At 36.9% G+C, this 23,152-nt stretch overlaps 1 protein-coding gene across 23 annotated transcripts in view; it reads left to right on the forward strand.

Annotated features, from left to right (window-relative positions):
- RIMS2 (regulating synaptic membrane exocytosis 2) overlaps window positions 1-23,152 on the forward strand; it is a 421,007-nt gene that overhangs the window by 52,616 nt on the left and 345,239 nt on the right. For 15 of the 23 annotated variants that reach the window (XM_071738118.1, XM_071738119.1, XM_071738124.1 and 12 more), the window contains exons 2-3: window positions 4,515-4,547; window positions 4,945-5,031. The exons of the other annotated variants lie outside the window; for them this stretch is intronic. In XM_071738118.1, coding sequence (XP_071594219.1) covers window positions 4,515-4,547; window positions 4,945-5,031 — 120 coding nt within the window. The remainder of the gene's footprint in view (window positions 1-4,514; window positions 4,548-4,944; window positions 5,032-23,152) is intronic. 23 annotated transcript variants of the gene reach the window in all.

Genomic DNA, 23,152 nt, shown 5'->3' on the forward strand with positions numbered 1-23,152 from the left:
TAAGTTTTAAATTTATTCTGTGTTACAAGTATTGTTTCTAGTCTGAGAACACAACTTCTTCACCTGCTTGTTCACTAATACCAACCTCTCAGCTACTGATGATGGAGACTTTTATGGAAACTGCTGCTATTTCTCTTACAAAGAGGTCAAAATTAGTAATGAAAATCACCTACGCACATCTTCAGGAAAATCTTTCCTTTGAGAAGAAATTATTTTATTGTTCGAAATAGGATCCTTCTTAATTCAACTATGTATACTATCGTAATAAAATGTGGAGTAGTCATGTAAAAGAAATAATTTAACTGTGATTAAAATAATAACACTGAATGTTGTAGGTGAATGTCTTTATAGCATCGCTAGGATAATCAATGCGAAGAATCAATTAAATTAATATGTAAATATTTTACATTTATCTAGTTGAAATGGCATTTATTTTTAACCACCTTAATTCTTTTATTGGAGTTCAACATACATGATTGAACTTAATCTGTGGAGGTGCTCTCTTTCAAGAAAACAGCTGATTTTACATGTATTTGACTGCATGACTGTATTAATTCCACTGCTTTGTGTGGCTGTGTTAGTTTGCCTGTTTTGTCACGAGTGAGTGTAAGCAAAGTTATGTACCATGTATACATATCTTGACTTGTGATGTGTGAGCAGGTAGTCACTGATTACTAATCTTTTTTTAAAGTTTGCTATTTGGTGCAGGGCACATCATTAGGATATTGTTATAGAGGGTTAGAAAACAAAAAGAAACAGTCCATAGCAGGCAGTCTAGGAAAACGGATTAATGGAACTTGTCCTCCAAGACAAGATAGTGGAAACCTGTGAAGGAGGCAGGAGCTGATAACCTCCCCCCTTTTTCAGCACAGTCCCTGGTTAGACCAAGGCTATGGGTGTCCCCACAGTAGTTTAGGTGTAGTTATGCACTGAATGCCACTTCTGGTGAGAAAAAGTGGGAGATGGAGAGAGGAGATGAGAGGGGGATGAACTGTATATATATATTTCTTTAAATCCTATTTTATTTTCAGTGCAGTTTTCCATAGTATCTTGGGGAGCAAGTTTTTCTATGTTAAAAAATATTGGTAAATTCTTTTAAAAGGTTATGATCACTTACTGTGAGAGTGGGAATATATAAATTCCTAGATACATACCAATCATAATATTTTAGAAGTGCTGAGGATCGAAATCACTTGCTTTTGCTTTCCTTACCAGCATCCCATGCAGGCCTCAGCCTCGTCCATGTTGGGTCATTGTTCCGTTTTGACGTAATTTACGATTTTGGATCTACAAGAACAAAGTCCAGCCACCAAGGGTCAGGTGCAAGCATTGAGTTCTTACTAATAGCAGAAGCAAAGTGGTATCACCCATGAAGATGTGGCAAATGTGTTGCGAGGCAAAAGAGAAGGAGTGGAGAGAAAAGAATGAGAGAGAGAGGGAGAGAGGGAGAAGGAAGAAGGGAGGGATATCACTCCCAAGCATCCAGTGATCTTTCTTTGGGATGGCGATCCATGTCCAGAGGGGGCAAAAGTCGGGTGTAGGGTGTTGGGTCGGTGCTAAGCGGCCACGAATGATCAGTTCGGTGTTCCTTATACACACCGAGGTTCCCACCGCTCCCAAGGTTGATTCAGGGCCCTTGGAACGTCGCCCCTAAAGTTTCCCATTGCTCTCCAGGCTCATTCAGGCTCCAGGAATTTCTCCTCTCAGGAGGGTCCCCCCGCCCCACTGAAAAGGCAGTTGCTGGCTGGCCCCGGGCTGTTAGTGGCCGTTATCTGTCGTTAACGGCCGTTAGTGGCCGTTAGCAGTCGTTAGCCAGGCTGCTGACTCCACCCCTGCGAGAACCTCCACCCATCAGTGTGGGTCTGTTCCCCAGTGTTGCATTTGCCACGTGGTCATTTGGCAAAGGAAATTCCGCTGAATGGAGGCTCACAGCAATGCTCTGTCTTTCTTAGGATTATAGAAAAGTAGATTCCAAAATTTCAAATTTTACTCAAATTCGCTGGAGAAATAGGTATCTGTTTCATTTTATATTTAAGAGCCCAAATTCTGCCAACATCTTTTTGTGTCTCTGCACCCAAGTGTGTACAAGTAGAGAAGTTGGGTAACAGAGTACTCGCTGCTCTACCTGTGGCCAAAACATCTTTTGAGAAAAATAGCTCATGGCTTTAGCATAGTTGATTTTGGAGAAGAGCTTTTACTGACGGGAGTAGATAGAATAATAGAGCAGTACTGGGAGTTTAAAGGGCTAAATTTTGGTTTTTTTGTGTTAGTGTTTTTACTACCTTTTCTCCTGCTTCTGGTTTTCTTGTTCTTCCCTGTCTTTCCTATCCTGCCCAACTCATTCTCTATGCCAGTGGGACTAGCCATAATCTTTAAAGAAATTTTTAATACACAGAGTGGATCTAACATCAAACACTGTTCACTGAGACTTGAGATCAAACCTAATGATGTTACCTACTGGAAAAGATCAAAGGGAGCTGGCACTTGCACTGTGTGGGCATGCAGAGGAACACAAGAGAAACAGTACTATGAATGTTTCAAAGCCCAAAGTTCATGAATATTTCCTGATGGTGAAGTGCAAAGTGCAAAAATTCTTTTTTGTTGACAAGTAGTAAAATCATGGTTTGTTTTCAAGTGAAGCAGAATATGAAGTTATGATTTGTGCAAAAGCTTCATAGTCTTTTAACATTTTAGACTTGCTTTGGTCCTTGAGCCTTGAGTGAATTCCTGTAATGACAGGAATACAAAAATATATAGGTGGTAAAGTAGTTAATATTTTCACTGTTAGAGTGCATTGTCCCAGGCAGTGTTGATCAGACATTTTACCTGTAGCCTGTTGGTGGATTTAGTAAACAAGTATCACCTCAAAATTGTTTCCAGTGAATAACTCAGACTGGTGGTGTTCTTGGCAGAGCTTTTAGAGGGTAAGAGTTGTGGGAAGATGGTCTGGAAGAAGCAGAATACAATCATACTGCTCGGGGTTTTTCAGCCTGAGTAAATTCAGGTTTGAGGTTTGTTTAATCTGTCAATCCAATCTTCTTGAGCAATTATTAGTTGCTGATTTTTGAAAGGAAGGGAGAAAGTAATGTATATACCTGGGAGTATACAAAGTCATTCTTGTAATCAAGGAAAATACAACGCTATGTGTGTGTATAGATAGTATTTAAGCATCTGGAGCCTCTTCTGTCTAGAAAAAAACTATTTAAACAACACTATTATTAAAAATGCATTCTGTGTATTTAATCTGGTGTATATCTGCTTTGGGGGAAGTATAGGGGCAATTTCTAGATTTTTTTGTTTGTTTTGGGGGTTTGTGGTTTTGGGGGGTTGTTTTTGTTTTTTTGTTTTGTTTTTTTTTTTTGTACTGGAACATTTCTTTGTATATACATTTTTGAAGTGCTGAAGAGGCAAAACTATGCTAGAAGATGTTTTACTGTGTGCTGCATACTCAGTTTTCTCTTTCTACTGTTATGGAAAATGTTAGTGTGTCTTGATGTCCACTTATTTAGTTCTTTTGTAGTCAGTAGACTATGTTTATAGAGGTATTCAGTGTAATAGTATTTGGAGAAGATGTGGAGATTTAATTTTCTCTCCAGCATTAAGCATCTTCTTAAATTAGGAGCCTGCATTCCTTGTTTAGTTAGGTGAGGGAGTATTCTCCATTAGAGATATCCAGAATATTCATTTAGGAAAGTTTTGGGGTTTTTTGAATAAAAAAGGAAAATAGATTCTAACTTGGCATTCAAGACACTTATCTGCAATAAGAGCATGTAAATATTTTTGTATCTGTCTCCATACTTGGGTTTGGTGGAGAGGAATTACATAGAACATCTGCTTGCTCACTCATATTCAAGCATGTATTACAGATAGAATATTTTCCTCAAGACAATGGACAATATTAGCCAGCATGATACAGACCTACTGTATGTATTATCTAATTTATTATCTTTCAGCAAATCCTAGTAACTTTTATTCAGAATGAAAAAATTCCTTAGCTTTCCTTCCTTAATTTTCTTTAATGTTGTATGCAGACCCTGACAATTGTAGTCTAAGAAATATGGTGAAGGTTTTCCTCTAATCTATCAGTTCAGTATATTACATTTTAAATAGTATGTTACATGCTACAAATTCACCTTGAATTATGGTAGACAGTTTGGTGTAAATGAAAAAAGAACAGATTATAGTTAACGTAGTCAAAGCACCTTCCTTTGCATTTATACCTGAATGTATTGCTGGAAATCTAACGTTATTTCCAAAGAACTGGAAGCCAGCTGTGGAATATTATCAATTTGATTTTGCAACTAAAAATGTTAGATATTTGGCATTTCCCATTTTTATTCCTAAATGGAAGTAAGTGTACAATGCACCCTATTGTAAATATACAACAAATATAAAGTGAATTTCTTTTAACTCAACATAAGATCTTACTTTTGCCCATTTGATACAGATGATAGAATTTCAGGGTAGTTGTTATCCAACATGTTGCACTCAGTTGTGCAAACTTATTTTTTTAGGGTCAAAGAGGAGCAAAAACCCCAGCCGACACAGTAAGTAAAATATCTAAAAAATGCAGTAGGCTTGACTTCTCTACCTTTGCCGTGTTCTGCTTTCTGCACCTTTGATGGTATTAGCTTTCACTAATACCTGATAGGCTGCAGGTAGTTTGTCATCTGCTTCCTGACTGGCTTGTAAGAGAGCTGCCTGCAGCTTCTTACTTCATCCACATGTTAGCTGGATGTAGGTTCTTGCTGCCTGCTTGTGAACTGGTGAACTGTAAAACTTTATTTCCCTTATGTCCTTAGTGGCTGACTTAGTATTGCAGCTGACATCCCCATTGGCTCTAGCTTTTCCGCCTGTATCTTTCTATTAGCATTGGATAAGAAAACATTTAAACTAGTGTGGTTTTCTTGGTTATTCAGTCACATTATTTGCTTATTTAAACAGGTGGTTTCCCTTTAGTGGGATCACTGAGCTGGTAACTAACGTTCTTCAACCACAGCAAAAACAGCAAAATGAAAAGGAACCCCAGACGTAAGTAAGCTGCTCTCTGTAGACTAAGTAATGTCTGTATAGCTTTAGAACATACCCTCCAGTATGCTTAAAATAATTGGCCATTTGGGACATCCTGCTGAGGTCATTTTACAAAATGACACTGTTTGCTTTCTGACCCCCCATTTGCAATGAGAAAACTGAAAATCAGGTTGTACGCTCATTAACAGTAACAAGTGATTACAATACAAGCTGAGGAGTTACTGCTGCTCCATTTGTCTTTTTCTGGAAATTTTCCATACATCAAACTCAAAATGAAGTGATGTGTTTCCTGTGCATGAGAAGCTGGAATGAGAAGACCTGTAGTATCATATATAGTATGTCTATGCACATGCATGGTATTTGTAATACTGGTGATGATGCATAGAATACTATACACATCTACATAATATGTATGAGGAGCTTTTTAAGGATGAGGAAAATGTAATTTCATTTTTTTCATGCTTCTAAATTATCTGTAAAGTTTCAAAACTTTGCAGATATAAGGTGAAATCTTGGGTCTGTCAAAGCTGAGGGAATTTTTACTTTGATGGGGCCACTCTTTCATCCATGGACCTTTTACAGTGCTAAGTATGTGTAAGAGCCATATGAATAATTTTACTTTTCTTTAAGATTTAACAGAAACAGGCAAAGCTAGGGCATCCAGTCTTAGAGTAGAACCTAAAGTGTGGAGCTGAAAATATTTTATTCGTAAACAAAACCTAAAAGTATTTATTATTTCAAATATTCTAATTCTTAATATGTGACTTATGTTATTCATTAAACTGTAAACAGTCAAGTTTCTTCCTTTTCTTTGTTGTAATGGGAAATGCCTTGTAAGTTCACATAATAAAAGTTTGCTTCTGAACCCATGCGTAACTAGTTTAAACATGTATATAACTTCATTTTATTAAGTATTTTCCAGGCAGAATCACATTTGGTTTATTTTAAAATATGTATATTTAAATGTATTTTCAAACTTGCAGGACATGAAAGCTAAGATACCACTCTTATATTCCCAGTTTCCCTACTGTTTTTTCTGCTTACCAGTGTTGTACGTATGAGGCATATGGCTTAGAAGAAACTGGAAACGCCATATACTCAGTGTAAACAGTTGAGTTATAGTTGCCAAAGAGTATTTATAAGTGGTTACTGCTATTATGAAAGGATGTTTTTTGAACAGTGGTCTCTTTGGGAACTGGCTTTGTTGAGGGTTTGGATTAAATAATTAGGAAATGAATTAAGTTTTATACTTGGTGTATTTACAGATAATGAAAGGCTGGGAGAAGTGTAGCATCTAATAGCAGGATTATATTCCAAAATTTTCCTGAAAAATCCAAGCTATAGTTATGATATTATGATACCATTCAAAAGCAAGGTGGTGTAGTTGTGTATTGTATGTGTAGGATAGAGAAAAATGGTGTGGGTAGAAGTTCATTGACAGAGAATTTGGGAGTCATAATAGTATTTAAGTTGAGCAGGAGTCAGTATAGTGAAGGAGATAAGTATACTGAAATGTATAGACACCAGCCTGGAAGCTCTGTGAAAAACATTTTCATACTGCTAGGCTTTGGTAAGGTCTCATCTGGAACTGGTTGCTCTTTTTCAGACACCATCCCTCAAAAATGATGTGGAGCACTTGGGACTGAGTGGAGAGTAATAAGAATTAGATGTCTAAGAATCATGGCATGTATAAGGAAAGATTGAAACCTAAGTAGTGATTTAGCCTCCTGAAGAGAAAGTCCCAGGGGTTAAAGGAGATGGACAAATCTTGAATCACGCAGAAAGTTGCTGAAAGAAACTCTCTTCTCCGTGGTCCTGGTGGGGAACAAGAAAGGAGTAAACTTACCTTGCATCAGGGAGGATTCAGCTTGGTAGGGAAATTTTTTTAATGCAAAGAAAACTTAAAATGCTAGTTTGCCTAGGGCTTGTGTGGAAAGTCACTGGGAATCTTAAGGAGTAGGTTTGGCAAATATCTGTTAGATGAGACACAAGCATAGCTGGTCCTGTGCTGGAACAAAAGAATGAAGTAAGTGACTTTTTAAGGTATCTTCCAGCACTGTCGCTGCAGCCACTACACTTGTGAAATGGGAGCAATGAGAACTTTAATACTCTACTGTATTTTTTATTTTCTTAAGCAGTAAGATGAAAGAAAACCAGAATGTAAATGAGATTATAAAAATATAATATGCAGCAGAGATAAAAGAAACAGGAGGTTGTGGCTCTTTAGAAGTAAAATATAATTCCACAAAATAGCTTCTTATATAACTTGTAAAACTGTTTTTGTCACCATCATACAGTACATATGAGGTACCTGAACAACATCGATTGTGTGACTCTGTTGACTGATCATGACTCTTACTACTACAAGACTATTAAATTTACTGTTCACAGAATTAGATCATGGCTTCCTGACTTGTAAAGATGCCCTGGACTTTTTTTTTTCCCAGATTTTCTCCTTGTAATGTTCAATAGATAATGTTAGTGACAAAAGGATGCTAGTCACGAATATGGTGGAACTCAGTTTTATCAGAAGGCAAAGATAAACATATTTGGGATGGGTAAATACAGTGAAAATAAGAAATTTATTTCTATACTTAAAGTGGAATTCAACTGGTATACCTTAAGCCTAGAATCACAGAACAGCTGAGTTGGAAAGGACCTTAAAGATCAACCAGTTCCAACTCCCCTGCATGGGCAGGGAAACCTTCCACTAGACCAGGCTGCTCCAAGCCCCTTCCAGCCTGGCCTTGAACATTTCCAGGGAGGGGGCATCCACAGCTTCTCTGGGCAACTTGTTCCAGTGTCTCACCACCCTCACAGTAATGAATATCTAAACTAAATCTAAACCCTTTTCCAGTTTAAAGCCGTTCTCCTTTTTCCTGTTACTATGTGTCCCTGTAAAAAGTCTCTCCCCAGCTTTCTTGTAGCCCCTTCAGGTGCTGGAAGGCCACTATAATGTCTCCCCAGAGCTTTCTCTTCTCCAGGCTTTGTCTGGAGAACAGAATTTTTCCTTGGGTATATACATATAGGTGTAAGTAAATCCATTGCTATCTAGGCAATACAGCCTGCAATATGTTCTAACATAGTTAAGGCAGCTCCTAAAAGCTTTCTGTTATCTGTTTCAATTTTTGAAATTCCACAGAGTCTGTGGATGCCATGGGCTTAGGAGCTACTAATATGCTGACAACATCCTGCTTTGAATTGCTTTCCAAAAGAAATGGACAGTACCCCTAGAGGGATGACAGGTTGTCTGAATGAGATAAGCAAATAGATTTAGAAAATGCTGGCATAAGCTGAACTTAAACAAGTAAGACGTGATACTCTTCCTGTAATAAAAGGAAACCATGTTAAGCATGCAGCTGAATCTGCAGCCTCAGCCTTCAATGGAACCTGCCTTTAGGACAGTGGCAAAAAGGGGTTCTTGCAAAACATCCAGGCTATCCACTTATTTTGGCATTGGCCATAACCATAACAGATGCTGTTTAGTTGTAATTTTGTGAAGATCTAGATGATAAAGAACATACAGCAAGTTCAATATGTACGATGTTTATCAAAGCTTGTCATAAGAAAATCAAAACTTCTGGACAGGATTATATCAAAGCTGATGCCCTCTACTTGTGGATTACTTGTAATAATTTAAAGTCTTTTTCCTCAATGACGTGGCAAGCTATATTTTGTGACTAAAAGGGACATGAATTTTGTTTTACTTGAAATATAACTGTATTATAACTGTATAACTCCTATTTTTACCAGAAATTATTCCAAGAAATGCACAAGATTTTCTTGTTTTCTCTAATGTTCATGATTGTTTTAGAGTGCAAAAGCTCATCTTTTGACACACAACTGGGTGGAGTGGCTGACACTCCAGAAGGCTGTGCTGCCATTCAGAGGGACCTGGAGAGACGTGGGAGTTGGGCAGGGAGAAATTTAATGTATTACAACAAGGCCAAGTGTAAAGTCTTACATCTGGGAAAGAAAAACCCCAGGTACCAGTATAGGCTGGGGACTGAGCTGTTGGAGAACAGAATAGGTGAGAGGGACCTGGGGGTGCTGGTGGATGGAAGGATGCCCATGAGCCAACAATGTGCCCTTGTGGCCAAGAAGGCCAATGGCATCCTGGGGTCATTAGAAGGGGGGTGGTCAGCAGGTGGAGAAAGGTTCTCCTCTCCCTCTACTCTGCCCTGGTGAGGCCACATCTGGAATATTGTGTCCAGTTCTGGGCCCCTCAGTTCCAGAAGGACCAGGAACTGCTTGAAAGAGTCCAGTGCAGAGCCACAAAGATGGTTAAGGGAGTGGAACATCTCCCTTGTGAGGAAAGGCTGAGGGAGCTGGGTCTCTTCAGCTTGGAGGAGACTGAGGGGTGACCTCATTAATGTTTATAAATATGTAAGGGGCAAGTGCCAGGAGGAGGGAGTAAAGCTTTTCTCAGGGCTGCTTAATAATAGGACAAGGGGCAAGGGTTATAAACTGGCGCATAGGTGGTTCTGTATAAATATAAGGAAGAATTTTTTCACTGTGAGGGTGACAGAGCACTGGCACAGGCTGCCCAGGGAGGTTGTGGAGTCTCCTTCCCTGGAGACATTCAAAGCCCACCTGGCTGTGTTCCTGTGTGACCTCCTGTAGGTGACCCTGCTCTGGCAGGGGGGTTGGATTCAATGATCTTTCAAGGTCCCTTCCCACCCCTAACTTTCTATGTTGTGTAACAACATGTAGATACTAAATATAATTTCTGTCCACTCTCTGGTGCTAAGTGAGCAGATTCCTTCATGCTCTAATGTGGAAGGCTGTGAATATCAACTAGTTAAATTTTTGTTTCCCTTCACTAATAATCTTCTACTTTCCCATGCAATTTTCAGTCCATTAAAGATACCTGCTCCTTTATTTCCTTTTCTGTATTCATCAGGGACTAAGCTGGCAGAGAAGTGGCTGTTTTGTTGAGGCAATCTTACTAGAAACCCTGCTGGAAATATTTAAAAAAGCTTGAATTTTTACACAGGGCAGACTCACTCTCAGGTTTACTAGAGAGTGAAATGCAGATTTACTAGAAGTGACTATTCAGTGCTGCTATAGATGCTGCTGTGTGTAGAGTATTTTTCATGGATTATGCCTCAAATTTTAACCATTCATAATGCATAGATGTAATATTGTTGGTTTTTGTGGGAAATCCAAGGTTGCAGAAGTAATTTTTTAAATAGCTTTTGTTGTTTAAACCAATGAAATGTTGTTATAAGCAACATATTCATAGCTTTTTAATAGAGTGTCTCTTTTGTTAAAATAATCTCTTGGTCAAATTAATGGAGATGATTTGGCAGAGACTAAACAAGAGAAAAGAACCTGGTTTATATCTTTTGTTTGCCAGTTGAAACAAACTGTTGTCAGCTTTTTGCTGCTTTTAGCTTTCTCCTCAAGCAGGTAACATTTGTCTTCTAATACCAGAGTAGAAAATAAATAAGAAAGTGGGGTCACACTGAATAGTGGCCAGGTTCATGACTCTTGCTGTGAACATTAATGAATACTGAAGTATGAATTTCCATTATATTATCTAAGTCACCTTTCATAGCTTGCTTTACATATTTTTTTTTGCCCACTCCAATTTTTTCTCATTGTTTCAATATTCCCATTTGGAAAATGGACTCAGCACAGGAACTGGGAATACAGTTAAGGTGCTTGAAACTGAAGGGAAGCTTGGGAGCTCAGCAGTTCTGCAACATTCCTGCATAGACAGAATCCTACTCTAAAATCTAAAGGAGAGAATCATATGGTACAGTAAGACCGTGCTTGGTGTATGGTCTGAAGGTGTAATGATATAGTTTGGTGTTATTGTTTAGTCCCAGCTAGCAACTAAGCACCACATTGTCTCTTGCCCATTCCCTGCCCTAGTAGGATGGGGAGATAGCTGGAAGGTTACTACATTTTCTTAGCAGTTTTTGAGCCTGCTCAATTAGAAATCTAGATATTAAGGGTGGTATTGCTTTCAATACCAACTTAAGCTGGGCCATATGTGTCAATTAATGAGGTATCAAACACTGCAAATCCCCGTAAGGAAATGTTGGTTCTTGTAACATAAAACTTAGTTATCAAAGCTTTTCATTTTTTTTGAGTGTATGAAAAGAGCATCTTAAACATTTTCGTAAAGAAAAGGTATAGGCATTTAAGAGGAAGGATCTGAAGTCAGCAACAGAGTATGAAGTTATGTGTTTATTTGTGACTTTAAAAGCTAAAATGGTTGTTTGTTGTTTCCTTGTACACTGACCTCTGGCAGAAATAGTCAGAGTGCAAAGATTTATGTACTGTAGAGTAAATATGCAAATAGGACCCCTGCAGTGTGTGTAGAATGGAGATCTGTCACATACAGTTTTCATCATTAACTGCAGTATCTCTGGGTTAGTTGGGAAAATTCCTTTTAATAACACAAAAAATATTTTCATAGACTATCGTTTTCAAACTTAGGGTTTCCCTTTTTCTAGTTCAAAGATATCTCTATCCATTTCTTTCTGGCAAATTTTATCTTGCAATGCATTTTATTTTGGCTCTCTGGGCTTGGCCACCATTAGAATTTTTTTACCTGTGGGTATCAGTTATTGTTGTCATTATGTTCTCTGATTCTTAACATTGTAAATTTCAGTTAATACTCGTGGATTTGAAGAGCATCTTGACTCATTGTCGTGTTGTCTTCATTATCTAGTTTTAAAATTTGGCAAAATAGATTCTTATGAGTCATTTTAATAATTCTTATGAGTCATTATTTTTAATAATAAGCTTAGTGGCCAGAAAACCAAGGGATGTTGGAACTAGTAAGTGATTTTAGTAGAATTGATATCTATCTATATAAATATCTCTTCCCTAAAAAGAGGCTTCTGTGAATCATGCTTCTACCCTAGTAGTACTGCAAATGTAGAATATGTTAAAGAAGCACAAGATGGCAGAGATGGGTGTCTATCTTCATCACTTGGAAAATATTTTTATGGCACAGTTAATGTGGACTCATTTTGGCATTACAGCTTCTGTTTTCACATGAAAACTGCTGACTTGAATTCACTGTTGTGTTCAACTCCTATAAGTAGGCTTACATAATATTATAGGCTAAGAGCTACTTTCTCCTGGAATGGTTCTCCAGGCCTTTTGCATGAGGCTGTAGATTAAAGCAGTCCTTCAGTACCTCTCCTCAATTTATGCCTCCTACTTACCTTTTGAACTCTTTCATCCTCTTAGCATTTCACCTGGAGAAACTCAGGATGACTTTTGTCAAAGTGAAATAAAACCTCAGAATACTGAGTACCATACAGGAGTGAGGGTAGGACTAATGTGGAGGTGCTAATTTTTTTTTTTTTTCCTAGAGCGATAGCTTCTGGAGCAATCCCTGAGTCTGGTTTTTCTCGTTTTTTGTTTTTTGGGTTTTTTGGTTTTTTTTTGTGATTTTGCTTGTTTGTTTTTGTTGGTTTTTGTTGGTTTTCATATAAATTGATAGTAAAAAAGTTTTAATAAAAGATTCCTAGGTATCTTTTGCTGTACATGTTACTTAGTGATTGGAAAGTTTCTGAAAATAACTTAGGGGATGTTTTTTAGTTACATCTTAATGTTTGCTATTGGATGCAAGTACTTAGAGGAGTTTGTACCTGTGCAAATTACATCTACAAATGACCCAGCTGCAGGTAGTACTGAACACTGCTATGAAGTATTGAGCACTTCCAGCTGCTAATGTTGCTAGTGGAAACAGCAGTTGTTTTTCATGCCAAGTTTCATATAGCTGTGGGTATTTTTGCTTATTTGCAGGTCGAAATCAGAACCAGACCTGTCAGTCATCAGTATCTGGGGAATTCCTGTCCCCTGGAGTCAGGAAGCACAATTAGGCTTGCTGGAAACACAGTGAGGAGTGAGGCCTCCCAGCTTCAAAGCTTTTCAAAAGAAAGTTCAAATGTTCTCACATTTTTAAACTCATTTGTCCTTTCAGTAGCATTCCTGTTTGTTTGGTATAAAAAAACCAAATAAGCTGTGTTTGTCTTGGGTAGATTTTATCCTCTCTTACATTTTTATTTTGATGTAATTGTGGTGGTTGCTTCTATTACATGTTTTAGAGTGAGTGTGTGAGGGTGAGTAAAATCTTTTCATTTTTACCTCACTTTATTCCTTCCATAAGGAATAGTTGGAGTATAGTTGCTTGATAATAATGAAGTACTCATGTCTTAAATTGAAGACATGTGGAGTGGCAGCAAGGCTAGAGGAAAGAAGTGCCTATTCATCCTCCTTATTTAAGGCAGGAAAAGACTACACAGGTTGAGAAAGGCGGACTATAAGATGCAGAATTCTGCCTTGTATACCTGAGGAAGACATATTCTATAAGACAGTTTGGCCAAGTGCAGATTATTGTGGTGTGGTTGTAGTCCTCACCGTAGTTCTGGTTTTAGAGATTTCAGGATGACATTACAGATAGCCAAAAATCTCAAGTAAGTTCCAGGGGGAGCATAGTCCACAAAACGTATCATGGCATCCTCAGTCAAGTCTTCTATTGTACAGATGGATGGATCTTTTTAATTTGTCAGTGTAATAATTCCCATTTACTTTTACATATGAATTAATGTGTGGTTTTCTGTGATCATAGTGGAAGTAATATGAATTATACAGAAGAAGAAAATTCACTTAATGTCTTCCTGAAGATGTTTTACTGATTACGTTCTCTATATAGAGAAAGCTGAAGCAAATTCATAGTGATGTCGCTCCTGGAGTATCTTGGACTCAGAACAAACATAGACAGATGGTACCAGGGTGAGCTGATCAGAAGCCTGGGGTGAGGATGAGTACTACTGGCTACAAAGTCTCATCTATGAATAACATTAACAGACGGTGAAGATTGTCACAGAGCAAAAAAGGAAAAAAAAAGCAGTTTCATGGAAACTAAAATTGAGTTTTTATTGTGGCCTGTTGGGAATTGTGGTCTGTCACAAACGTGACTCAGTTGTTCTAAAATTTGAAAACTTGTCAGTACTTCCAGTTACCCATTCTTCATTTTACCTTTTTCTCATCCTTCAGGAAGTTTTAGATCCACTTGTATATTCCCTGCTTCCACAGCTGATTACTAATGGGAATTTTATTTTAGGAAAGGGAAGTTCTTGACTCAGTGCAAGGGTATTCAGCAGAGAGAACTTGGGTTCCATCAACAGGAACACAGTCAGACTTCTCATCTCAGGTATACTTTGTCCATGGATACGTTCTGTCCAAACAGTTTTGGAATTGTTGTTTTGCTCTTAATACATAACTGGGAGATGGGGAGTTCACATGTTCTATTATTTCTAGTGCAGTGTTTACCAACAGGGTGAAAACCACTAAAATTTGTATGACAAGTCTGATTGAATGATAAAAGTCTGATTAACAGGTGACTTCAGAAAAAGTAAAATATTGTCTATTTCAACATTAAATATGTATTTAAGGGAACAAAGGTATTCCAGGCACGTTTCATTATAGGTAGTGAGGGCACTGCATTCTAATACTAGGATCACACCTTTATCTCTTCTGGTCATTTCCTGTTATGTCCTAGACAATGTCTTTTCCTCCCTTTTGATTTTACCTTTAGAGATCATGGAAATATATATATATATAAAATAAACTTTTTTTTTGTGTTCATATTTGAAGAAAGATCCTACTTCCAATGCTGGAAACCTAATGTTATAAAGATAAGATTAGTGACATTAGCAGGAAGAAGAAGTATAAATTTATCAGTACTGATGTCATGTCATGCCTTCTTTGAACAGTAATGTCTGGTCAATCCTGGAAACAAAAGACTTAACTAAATTAAGAATGGCAATTGATTTTGGACTTCTGGTTTTATTTTCTTGAAGTAGTATTAACCATATTCTACAGTAGGATTGACAACAGATATTTCTTTCTCCAAATTACATTCTACAGTGTCTTTAATTTAGTGTAGCAGATTTGTTGAAGGGCCATGACAGTTGAGATTATGAACACCAGAGCACAATCAGCAGACCTGTTAGTGGGCTGCTATTGTTTTCTTGCAACCTCAATTTATACCCAATAGTCCTGATCTCTTAATAGTTAAATAATAAGCTTTAATTGAGAGGTTGAAGGATATTAGCACAGGATCTAGTTCTGATCTTTTATTTGACAGTTACTTTTTTTTTTCCTTCTTTTTTTGAGTGGGTGGTTTTGCATAACAGATAATTTGGAAAACTTGAGCATTATCTCAGAAATACTATTAGATAAGCTACTATTTATACAGGTTTACAGGCACAAATCTCTTACATTTTAAAACATTATGAAATACTGTTTATCTAAAATGGAGAAATACTTCTGCAACCTAAATTAGCATTGCCTTTTACTTCTGAGAAGTAAATTTTGAGTTCAGTGTACTTTTTGAGTAAAGGAAAGGTATAAAGGCATGGGTTTAGATATAATTAATATGGGGAAAATTTTTACACACCTTGTACATGCACTTGTGAAAAATGTTTTCTGTAGGTGAGACTATCTCTCTCTCTTTGTGAGATTTTTCCTCATAAAAAAATCTTAATTTGAGTTTCCATTTCAAGAACCATTTATTCCATTTGTTTATTCCATTCCAAGATTTTACAGTAGCATCATGAAAATAATCTGTGGTTTGATCCTACTTCTGGTTCCTTTAAAAATATGAACAGTATGGAAAATTACATTCTTTTGAGAACTGGGAAACTGTCAAGAGCATCTCCCCCTCTGTGCTACTGGTAATATGGCTCCACTAGTAGTACTTTTTTGCAGATACAATCAAAACCAAGATACGCCATAACTAATTACTACATGCAGTTCTGGTGGTGATAATTCATCATCAAGTACGTTGCTGAGATAACCATAAATGGAGCAGAATGCAGATGAGGTTATGGTAGCTTTCCTATCATTGCTCACATTTATTTCCCATTAGTTAAGGAAAATTATCAAGATAGGAACAATCCTGCCAGAGAGGTAAAAAGATAGGGGCTCCTTAATAATTGAAAGTGCTCATGAATGTTGTAAACAATGGGGAATGAACTCTCTCTAATCATGATACTGTAATGTCAGGAGGTGTTACATTTCAGAGCCAAGACAGTCTGACCTATTATTGAGCATGTATTTTTTTCAGCTGCAGGTGGAACTGTCTACTGAAAAATAATTTTGCCTTTCATAATCTGGATAAAGAAGTTTGACACAGGAGCTTATTTATTTTGGGCATTTCTGAACCTGTAGGCATGAAGTTAATGGCTTCTTTTTGTAAGACAACTGATGATGCAAATAAAGTAACCCGAGTGACTGTGAGAAATATTATCTCTGCTGGAGATGCCCTTTATAAATGTAATAATGTTGCAATATGCTTAATTGCTGATGACTAAATTAGCCTCTTTTTAAGGTACATTTGGTGTATACTGAATACCTTTAAAAGGCAGTATATGCAGTATATGCTTTAAAATGTAATTTAGCATACAGTAAATAAAACTATGATTTATGAGTATTTTGAAGTAAAAAGTAAGATTAACTGTTAAACTTTTTCGTAAGTGAATTATTTGAATAAAACAGTGATTGGAATACTTCCTAATAATGAAACTGTTTGAAAAATCAAGGTGTAGTTATAAAATACATATATATATATATATAAAAGGGGTGGCCCAGATTTCTTAAAATCTATATTTATTTGAATTCATAACACAAACAATATCCTAACAGGATCACAAAAAATGTTGAAACAGCCTATACAGTACTAAGCACACAACTAAGCATACAACTTCTAAGCACAGTTTCTGAAAACTTCACTACCAACTGTTCAAACTGCTTAGTACCAGCAGTACATGTTATGCTATGACTATAGATGAAGTCTCAAATAGTCTCACCTATCATAATGTGTCTGTCTATGATTGTGTTTTTTTAGTGTTCAGTAACGTCTGAGATCATTATCTTTACCCTTAGATGTGACAATTCCAAAAGTTCCCTTCTGTCACTATGACTTACTTCTCAAAACTTTTGAGGCAATTGTTCTTACCCACCAGAATTCACAGAAATCATTCAAGTTGAAAGTATCTGGGATGTATAAGGCACACAGAGTGACTGCTTACATCTTGTTTCGTAACAACTTTTAAAAAAAAAAGCTGACAATAATTATAATTTTAAATCTTTAATCATGTAATTTCTTACTATGACTTGGACTAAATATAAATTATATGATAGCACAGCCCATCTTTAAGATTCCTATTCCTTTGCTCTCCCACATACACTTCCTGGGAAGCCTGCTTTTACTGGAAGTTCAACTACTTGCTCCTGCTCTTCATTGTCAGCTGAGGATTAGTACTTACAGTTTCAGCACTTTACCAAATCAGCTCCCTTGGGATAGAAGGGATTGCAAACACAGTGACAAGACATGGAACTGGAGATAAAATATTTTTAGTTGTGGGAGTGCAGTTGTGGAATGAACTTGGAGAGTTTCCCCGGAGAGTTAGGCACTGGAAGATTCCCTTTTTCAATTGCAATTGTCATGGTTAATCTTTGAATGAGATCTAAAATTATCTGGGAAGTGTTGGCCATTTCAAAAGGGTAAAGAGTAGAAGGAAAACTACCAGTATTGTGTATAATAGTATGGATTTAATTTACCTGCTTGATGCTTATGCATTTACAAAGGGACTCCAGCTGAGAATTCCAGTATATGTGGAGAAGGTACAGGAGCAGGTGGCAAAATCTATTAGAAAATTTAGCTAAGAATGTTTATTTTAGAAACAACTGAGAAAAACATGATGGGAATCTATAGACTCAAAATGGTTTAAAAAAGGTCTTTTACGTTTGTGTTTTGTTTTTTTTTTTTTAATTATGCAGGAGCAGCTAATAAGAATGAGGAAAAAATACCCTAGCATAATCACCAAAATATTTCTATGAAAGTTGAAGAAACTTCTTTTGTAAGTTAGCATTTTAAATAAGATTCAGCAATGGATAATTAGAACCTTCTCGTATACATTGAAAGAAAACACAGAAGGGTATGAAGATATTAAAAGTTGTAAAGTAACTTACATCTGGAGTTATGAAGGAACCTGCCTTTTTTCTAGGCACCTGGTCTCCTAACTCAGTTATGGAGAATATGGAGAAATTAGGTATCTTTGACTGGATGATTGGGTCATTGTTAAACTGTTGGAGTAATGTGGAATTCACTTTATTTTTAAATGCCACTCTTGATTATTAAAACTAGAAAAAAATTTTTAAAAAATTCTAGATTAATTGAATTTACGGTATTTTGCCTGTTAAGCCTTAATTGGGACTTCAGAGCTTTTTGTATATTACAGATTGTTAAAAGTAAGATAAACCATTTTGTGAAAGATTAATTTTAACAAACAAGAAGAAACATCTAGTCCTGAGGTACCACTTCCCAATTTAGGCTTGCAAGTAGCTTGAACTGCTGAAGAAAAGGTAGAAGCAAGTACCTGTTCTGAGGAAAACTGGATGTAAGAGGTACAGGCAGGAGTTGCCTACTTCTTTTTTCATTTATATTATACATATTCATTTATACATATTATATTATACATATTGTCTAGCTTTCTATCATTAAAATCACACAAATATGCTATCATTTTTTGGGCCAGCCTTTAACTGGCCATATGATCAACTCCATGTTCACTTTTTCTTGTGCCCTTGCACAGGACTATTGTATTTAGCTGTTGTTCACTCTTACCTTGTCAGTAAAAAGCATTTGCTGCTCCTAGTAAACAAAGTTAATAAACAAAGGCTGCTGTTTTATTCAATACTGAGCATTATAAACAGAAGAAAATAGACAGGTAATGTAATCCTGCCAGTTTGTTAGACTTCTTGTCTTGATGGCTGATCCATTGATTCATTCACAGAGTCATATCCTACTCAGTTATTAAAACTGAGAGTTGTTTTCCCCCATCCTTTCTTGTCTTTTTTCACTGAGTTTCTGACCATACTAAAATAAACTAGATTCAGTGCTGAGACTTCATCTGTAGTTACAAACATACTTGGAGTCATAACATTAATTAGTTCTTTCATTTTGACATAAGGATGAGTGCAAAGAGAAGAATATTTGCTATTTTGTGAGGGAGGTGTCAAATCAGCTGAGAACAAAATGTGGTAAAGTGTCAAGAGGAAGGTTTTGCAGGAAGCCCTGTAGATGGGGAAAAGGGAGAATGGAGTCAGGCAGCTTGAAGGCCTCATCTTGGCCACGGGTTTTGGTTCTAAGAGTGGTTTGTGGAAGTTCCCGTTGGCAGAGAATTTTTTGTTCCGTTCACCAGTGTGAGGCAAATGTTGTTGGGGCAGAACAGGACATCTTTACCTTGCTCCCCTCCGTAACAAGGAGACTGAATCAGAGATCTGAGTTTTTGCTGATTAGTTTTACTGTAGCTGGCTTTTCCCATCTGAGTTACAAGTGAGCTGCAGCACTGCTATAAACAAAGGGCAAGATCATTTACCAGCCACACTGTTTTTCTTCTCATAGCTCTTTTTCCTTCAGCATTTCAGACACAGTCAGTGTAATGCACTTAGAGTCTATCCACTCACTTAGAGTAAAAGTATATGTGTTTTACAGTAGTTTCTTCAGTGAAATTATTGGAAACAATGTCCTATACATGTGAATTGCAGTAACTTATATTAACACTGTCTGTCTTTTTAACCTAGCATTTATATTTTGGCTACCTTGGATTTTTCTTGTGAATTCAGTAGGACAGTTGTACTGATAATGAAATACCTCTGTGACTGAGAGACAGGCAGTATTTTTCTTACTGTGAATGAGGTTGTTTCTTTTTTAAGTAAGTAAATCTGTGTTTAGGGCCTCCTTATTCTTTGACTACTGTATTTTATAGGCTCTTTAAAAATGTTCTGCACTTTACATTTTATAGCTGTTGCTGTGTTCCTATTTCAAGTTAACAAATGTAAGAATAATTAAAGCACATAGAATACAAGAATAATTAAAGTTCCTTAATAAGTTAGGGAACGGGAAACATGAAAATCATATTTTTTTCTTCCAGTTAGCTCCATCTGTAAAGCAACTCAAAATGTAAATAGATGAAAGCTAAAAATTCCAGAGGTTTATTTCTGCTGTCAATTTCAGAAGGATTTATCCTGTTTAGGAAAAAACCTATGGTGACATATCTTAGTATTTGACACTGCTGAACGTGGCTGTTATTGTAATTATATGGCTTATATTTAACCTCCTTGTTCTAAAAGAAAATAACAACAGGAAAAACCTCTGTGTCTGTTAGCTTTTGTTTTAGAGTTGGGAAAAAAAATGCATGAAAAAAGCATGGAGTACATTTTTCTCTACATTCTTCACTTGAAAAGATTAAAAAAAATCAGATTATTTCTTCAAAGTGCAAAAACTCCCATAGGGAAGACTATGTGCAGTACTGAGAAAAGTATAGGGGTTACTGCACAGATTGTGGAACACTGGAGTTCAGTGAAGGTGGGAGCTAAAATCTTGGTCTCTTACATATGCTGAGCATTTGTAAGGACCCAGGACCTATTGTTTTATGCTGGGGTGGAGACCAGAGACCCAGAACCTGTGGCTGGCAGAACACAATCTGAACACAATATTCCAGGTGCAGCTTTGCCAGTGTCAACTAAACAGGAAAAATAACTTCCTCTTATCTGTTGCTTATATTCTTGCTAATGTAGCCCCATATGTAATTTGTCCAATTTGACAGCAGACACACCACTGCTCATGGGCATTTTCCAGGGTTTCTTACTGGCAGAGGTGATATTCAGGCAGTTGTTTCCTAACCTCTGTCAGCACATGGGGTTATATGTGTAAGAACAGCATCCATTCAGAAGTGAAGTGGGTGAACTGGGTGACTGGTGAGCCAGCATTACAGCAGAAGTAGGAAATATTCAGTGCTTAATACAGTACAGGCAAGAACAGTGGATGTTGCCAGTCATTGCCACGAGGCAGAAAAATCATTGGATGAAAGGAGTTGGGAGCAAAAGGGAACAAGCTCTTTTTGAAGCCTGGATTCCTGCCACATCCATGCTATGTGCCTGGGAATAGGAAGTGAGGCAGGGGCTGAACTAAGTCACAAGACTTTGAGAGGACTGTAACCAGGAAATGAGAAGTGGCAGCTACACCTACATCTGGCCTCAACATCCTGGACACTTCCAATCACTTACTTATTGCTGCATTTCCTTACTGTAGTTTCTGCCTTAAACCCTTATGGGCTAGAAGTTAAAAAATATTCTTAATCTGTGAAATATATCAGAAAGATTTTAATGGAATTCCTGAAATGAATGCTATATATTTTGTGTCAAGTATGTGTATTTATCTCAAGTGGTTCTGCTTGGCAGGTAGAATACATATTGTGTGTAATTTATTAACAAATTTTTGTCTTTTGCCTATGATTTTTTTTCCTGACAGCTATCAATATATGTAATATTCATCTTGTAACCAAAAAAAAACCAAAAACCAAAAAAACCATATAACAATGAACTATTTTGGCAGATTATAAATTTGCTGCTAGAAAAAGGATTTTAGGAAACTACTTTGTATAACCTTGAAAAGTTTATACTTTGAGGCAGAAGCTGTGACCTTTACACAGACCCTTGTGCCCAAGAGGAAAAAAAAATTATTTCAGTACATGGGGCTTATGAATTGGCAAAAGGCTTGTGCTTTTTATGCATCAGTGAGACTGGTAAGCAAATAATCATGCACACAAAGGCAGTAGATTATAAGGAAGCCACAAAACTGAATGTAACCTAAAATAAACTTGAAGTTCAGCATAGATAATACGCTTTAAATGAAGAATGCAATGTTTGGCAAAATTAAAAGGCAAGCAAGGTCTCAGAGATTACACGTGTTATTGATGGAAATGGGCCAGACTACCAACTACCAATTATATACTATTGTCAGTGTAAAACATTGAAATGTGCCAGGTTTCCAGACTTCCAGATTTTGCTCTCAACTTCATTCAGCCCTTTCTAATTACTAGTTTGCATCCTGACCCATTCAACAAGCAACAGTCAACAGTGGAGTCATCTTGAACTAGTGAGAAGGCAGAGGAAGTCCCTTGCCCTGAATCCACAAATACTTGTGGATTGTGACAACCCTCACATTGTTCCCTTGGAGGCCATGGACATGAGTCCTTTCAGTGCTCTGCTAAAGGCCACAAGGTTCTGCAAATGTGTAAGAAAGCAAGAGAAAACCATGTAACTTCTATGTCCTGAGGCAGCACGTGGACTCAGAATTGAACACCAGTGACAAGAGCAGGTAGATTAGAAAAATGACTGAGAAGCACCATGAAATAACCTTGCTTTCCTCCTTTCTGGGAAAGGGTCTGTGGCAGCTGAGGGCTTGAGGCAGCATTTTTGTACACTGAGGAGTAATGCCTCCAGCATCCTGTCTTGCCTGGGGGAGGGACAGACATGCTGTTTTGTTCCTACAACTATTCTATGATATAATTTATATTGTTAGGGGTGTTTTTTCTGAAAAAACAAAGCAAGTTCCAACAATTCTTGACATACGTTTGGATATCTTTGTTAAATCATATTGTTTGAGACAATTTTTAATTGAATCACTGTGGTAATGTTTGGTTTGTTACGAGACCCAGACACTTCTGATGAAATATTTTTGCATCATTAATTTCTATCTGAAATATATAAACAATATATTTCTATACTAAGGAAGTTAGTCTGCCAAATTTTTAGTAGGTTCTTTAATTGTTTATTCTCCCCCCCCCCCAGGTGATTATTCTTTGTTCTCTTAGGCTTAATGTGTGTTTTTTAATAATTTTGTCTCAACAGTCTCTGGAAAGATAATTCAAAAGGAATATATATCTAGTTTTGGCTTAGCATTCTGTTTTAATTCTTCATACAAAATGCTTAATTTTGGGGCTTTGCTTGTGTCTCTTCAGGGAGCTAAATAAAAGATTCATAATTTTTAGATTGCTGAAATTTATGATCCTATTAGAAAAAATCAGGCAAGTCGAATTCTGTGCTAAGAATTTAAAGTTCACTCTTCAGACCTCTTTAAGTCACAAGGGTAAAAACTGCTCTCTTACAATACACTTTATGACATCTTCCAGCTTTTTTTTAGCAACAAGAGGAGCTAAAAAATGCTAACGTTTTACAATTAAAATTAAATTACCCATAACATAATTTATCTTTAGAAACAGGGTCTTTGGAAAAAAAC

Source organism: Heliangelus exortis, chromosome 2, assembly GCF_036169615.1.
Source record: "Heliangelus exortis chromosome 2, bHelExo1.hap1, whole genome shotgun sequence".
NCBI classification, from domain to species: Eukaryota; Metazoa; Chordata; class Aves; order Apodiformes; family Trochilidae; genus Heliangelus; species Heliangelus exortis.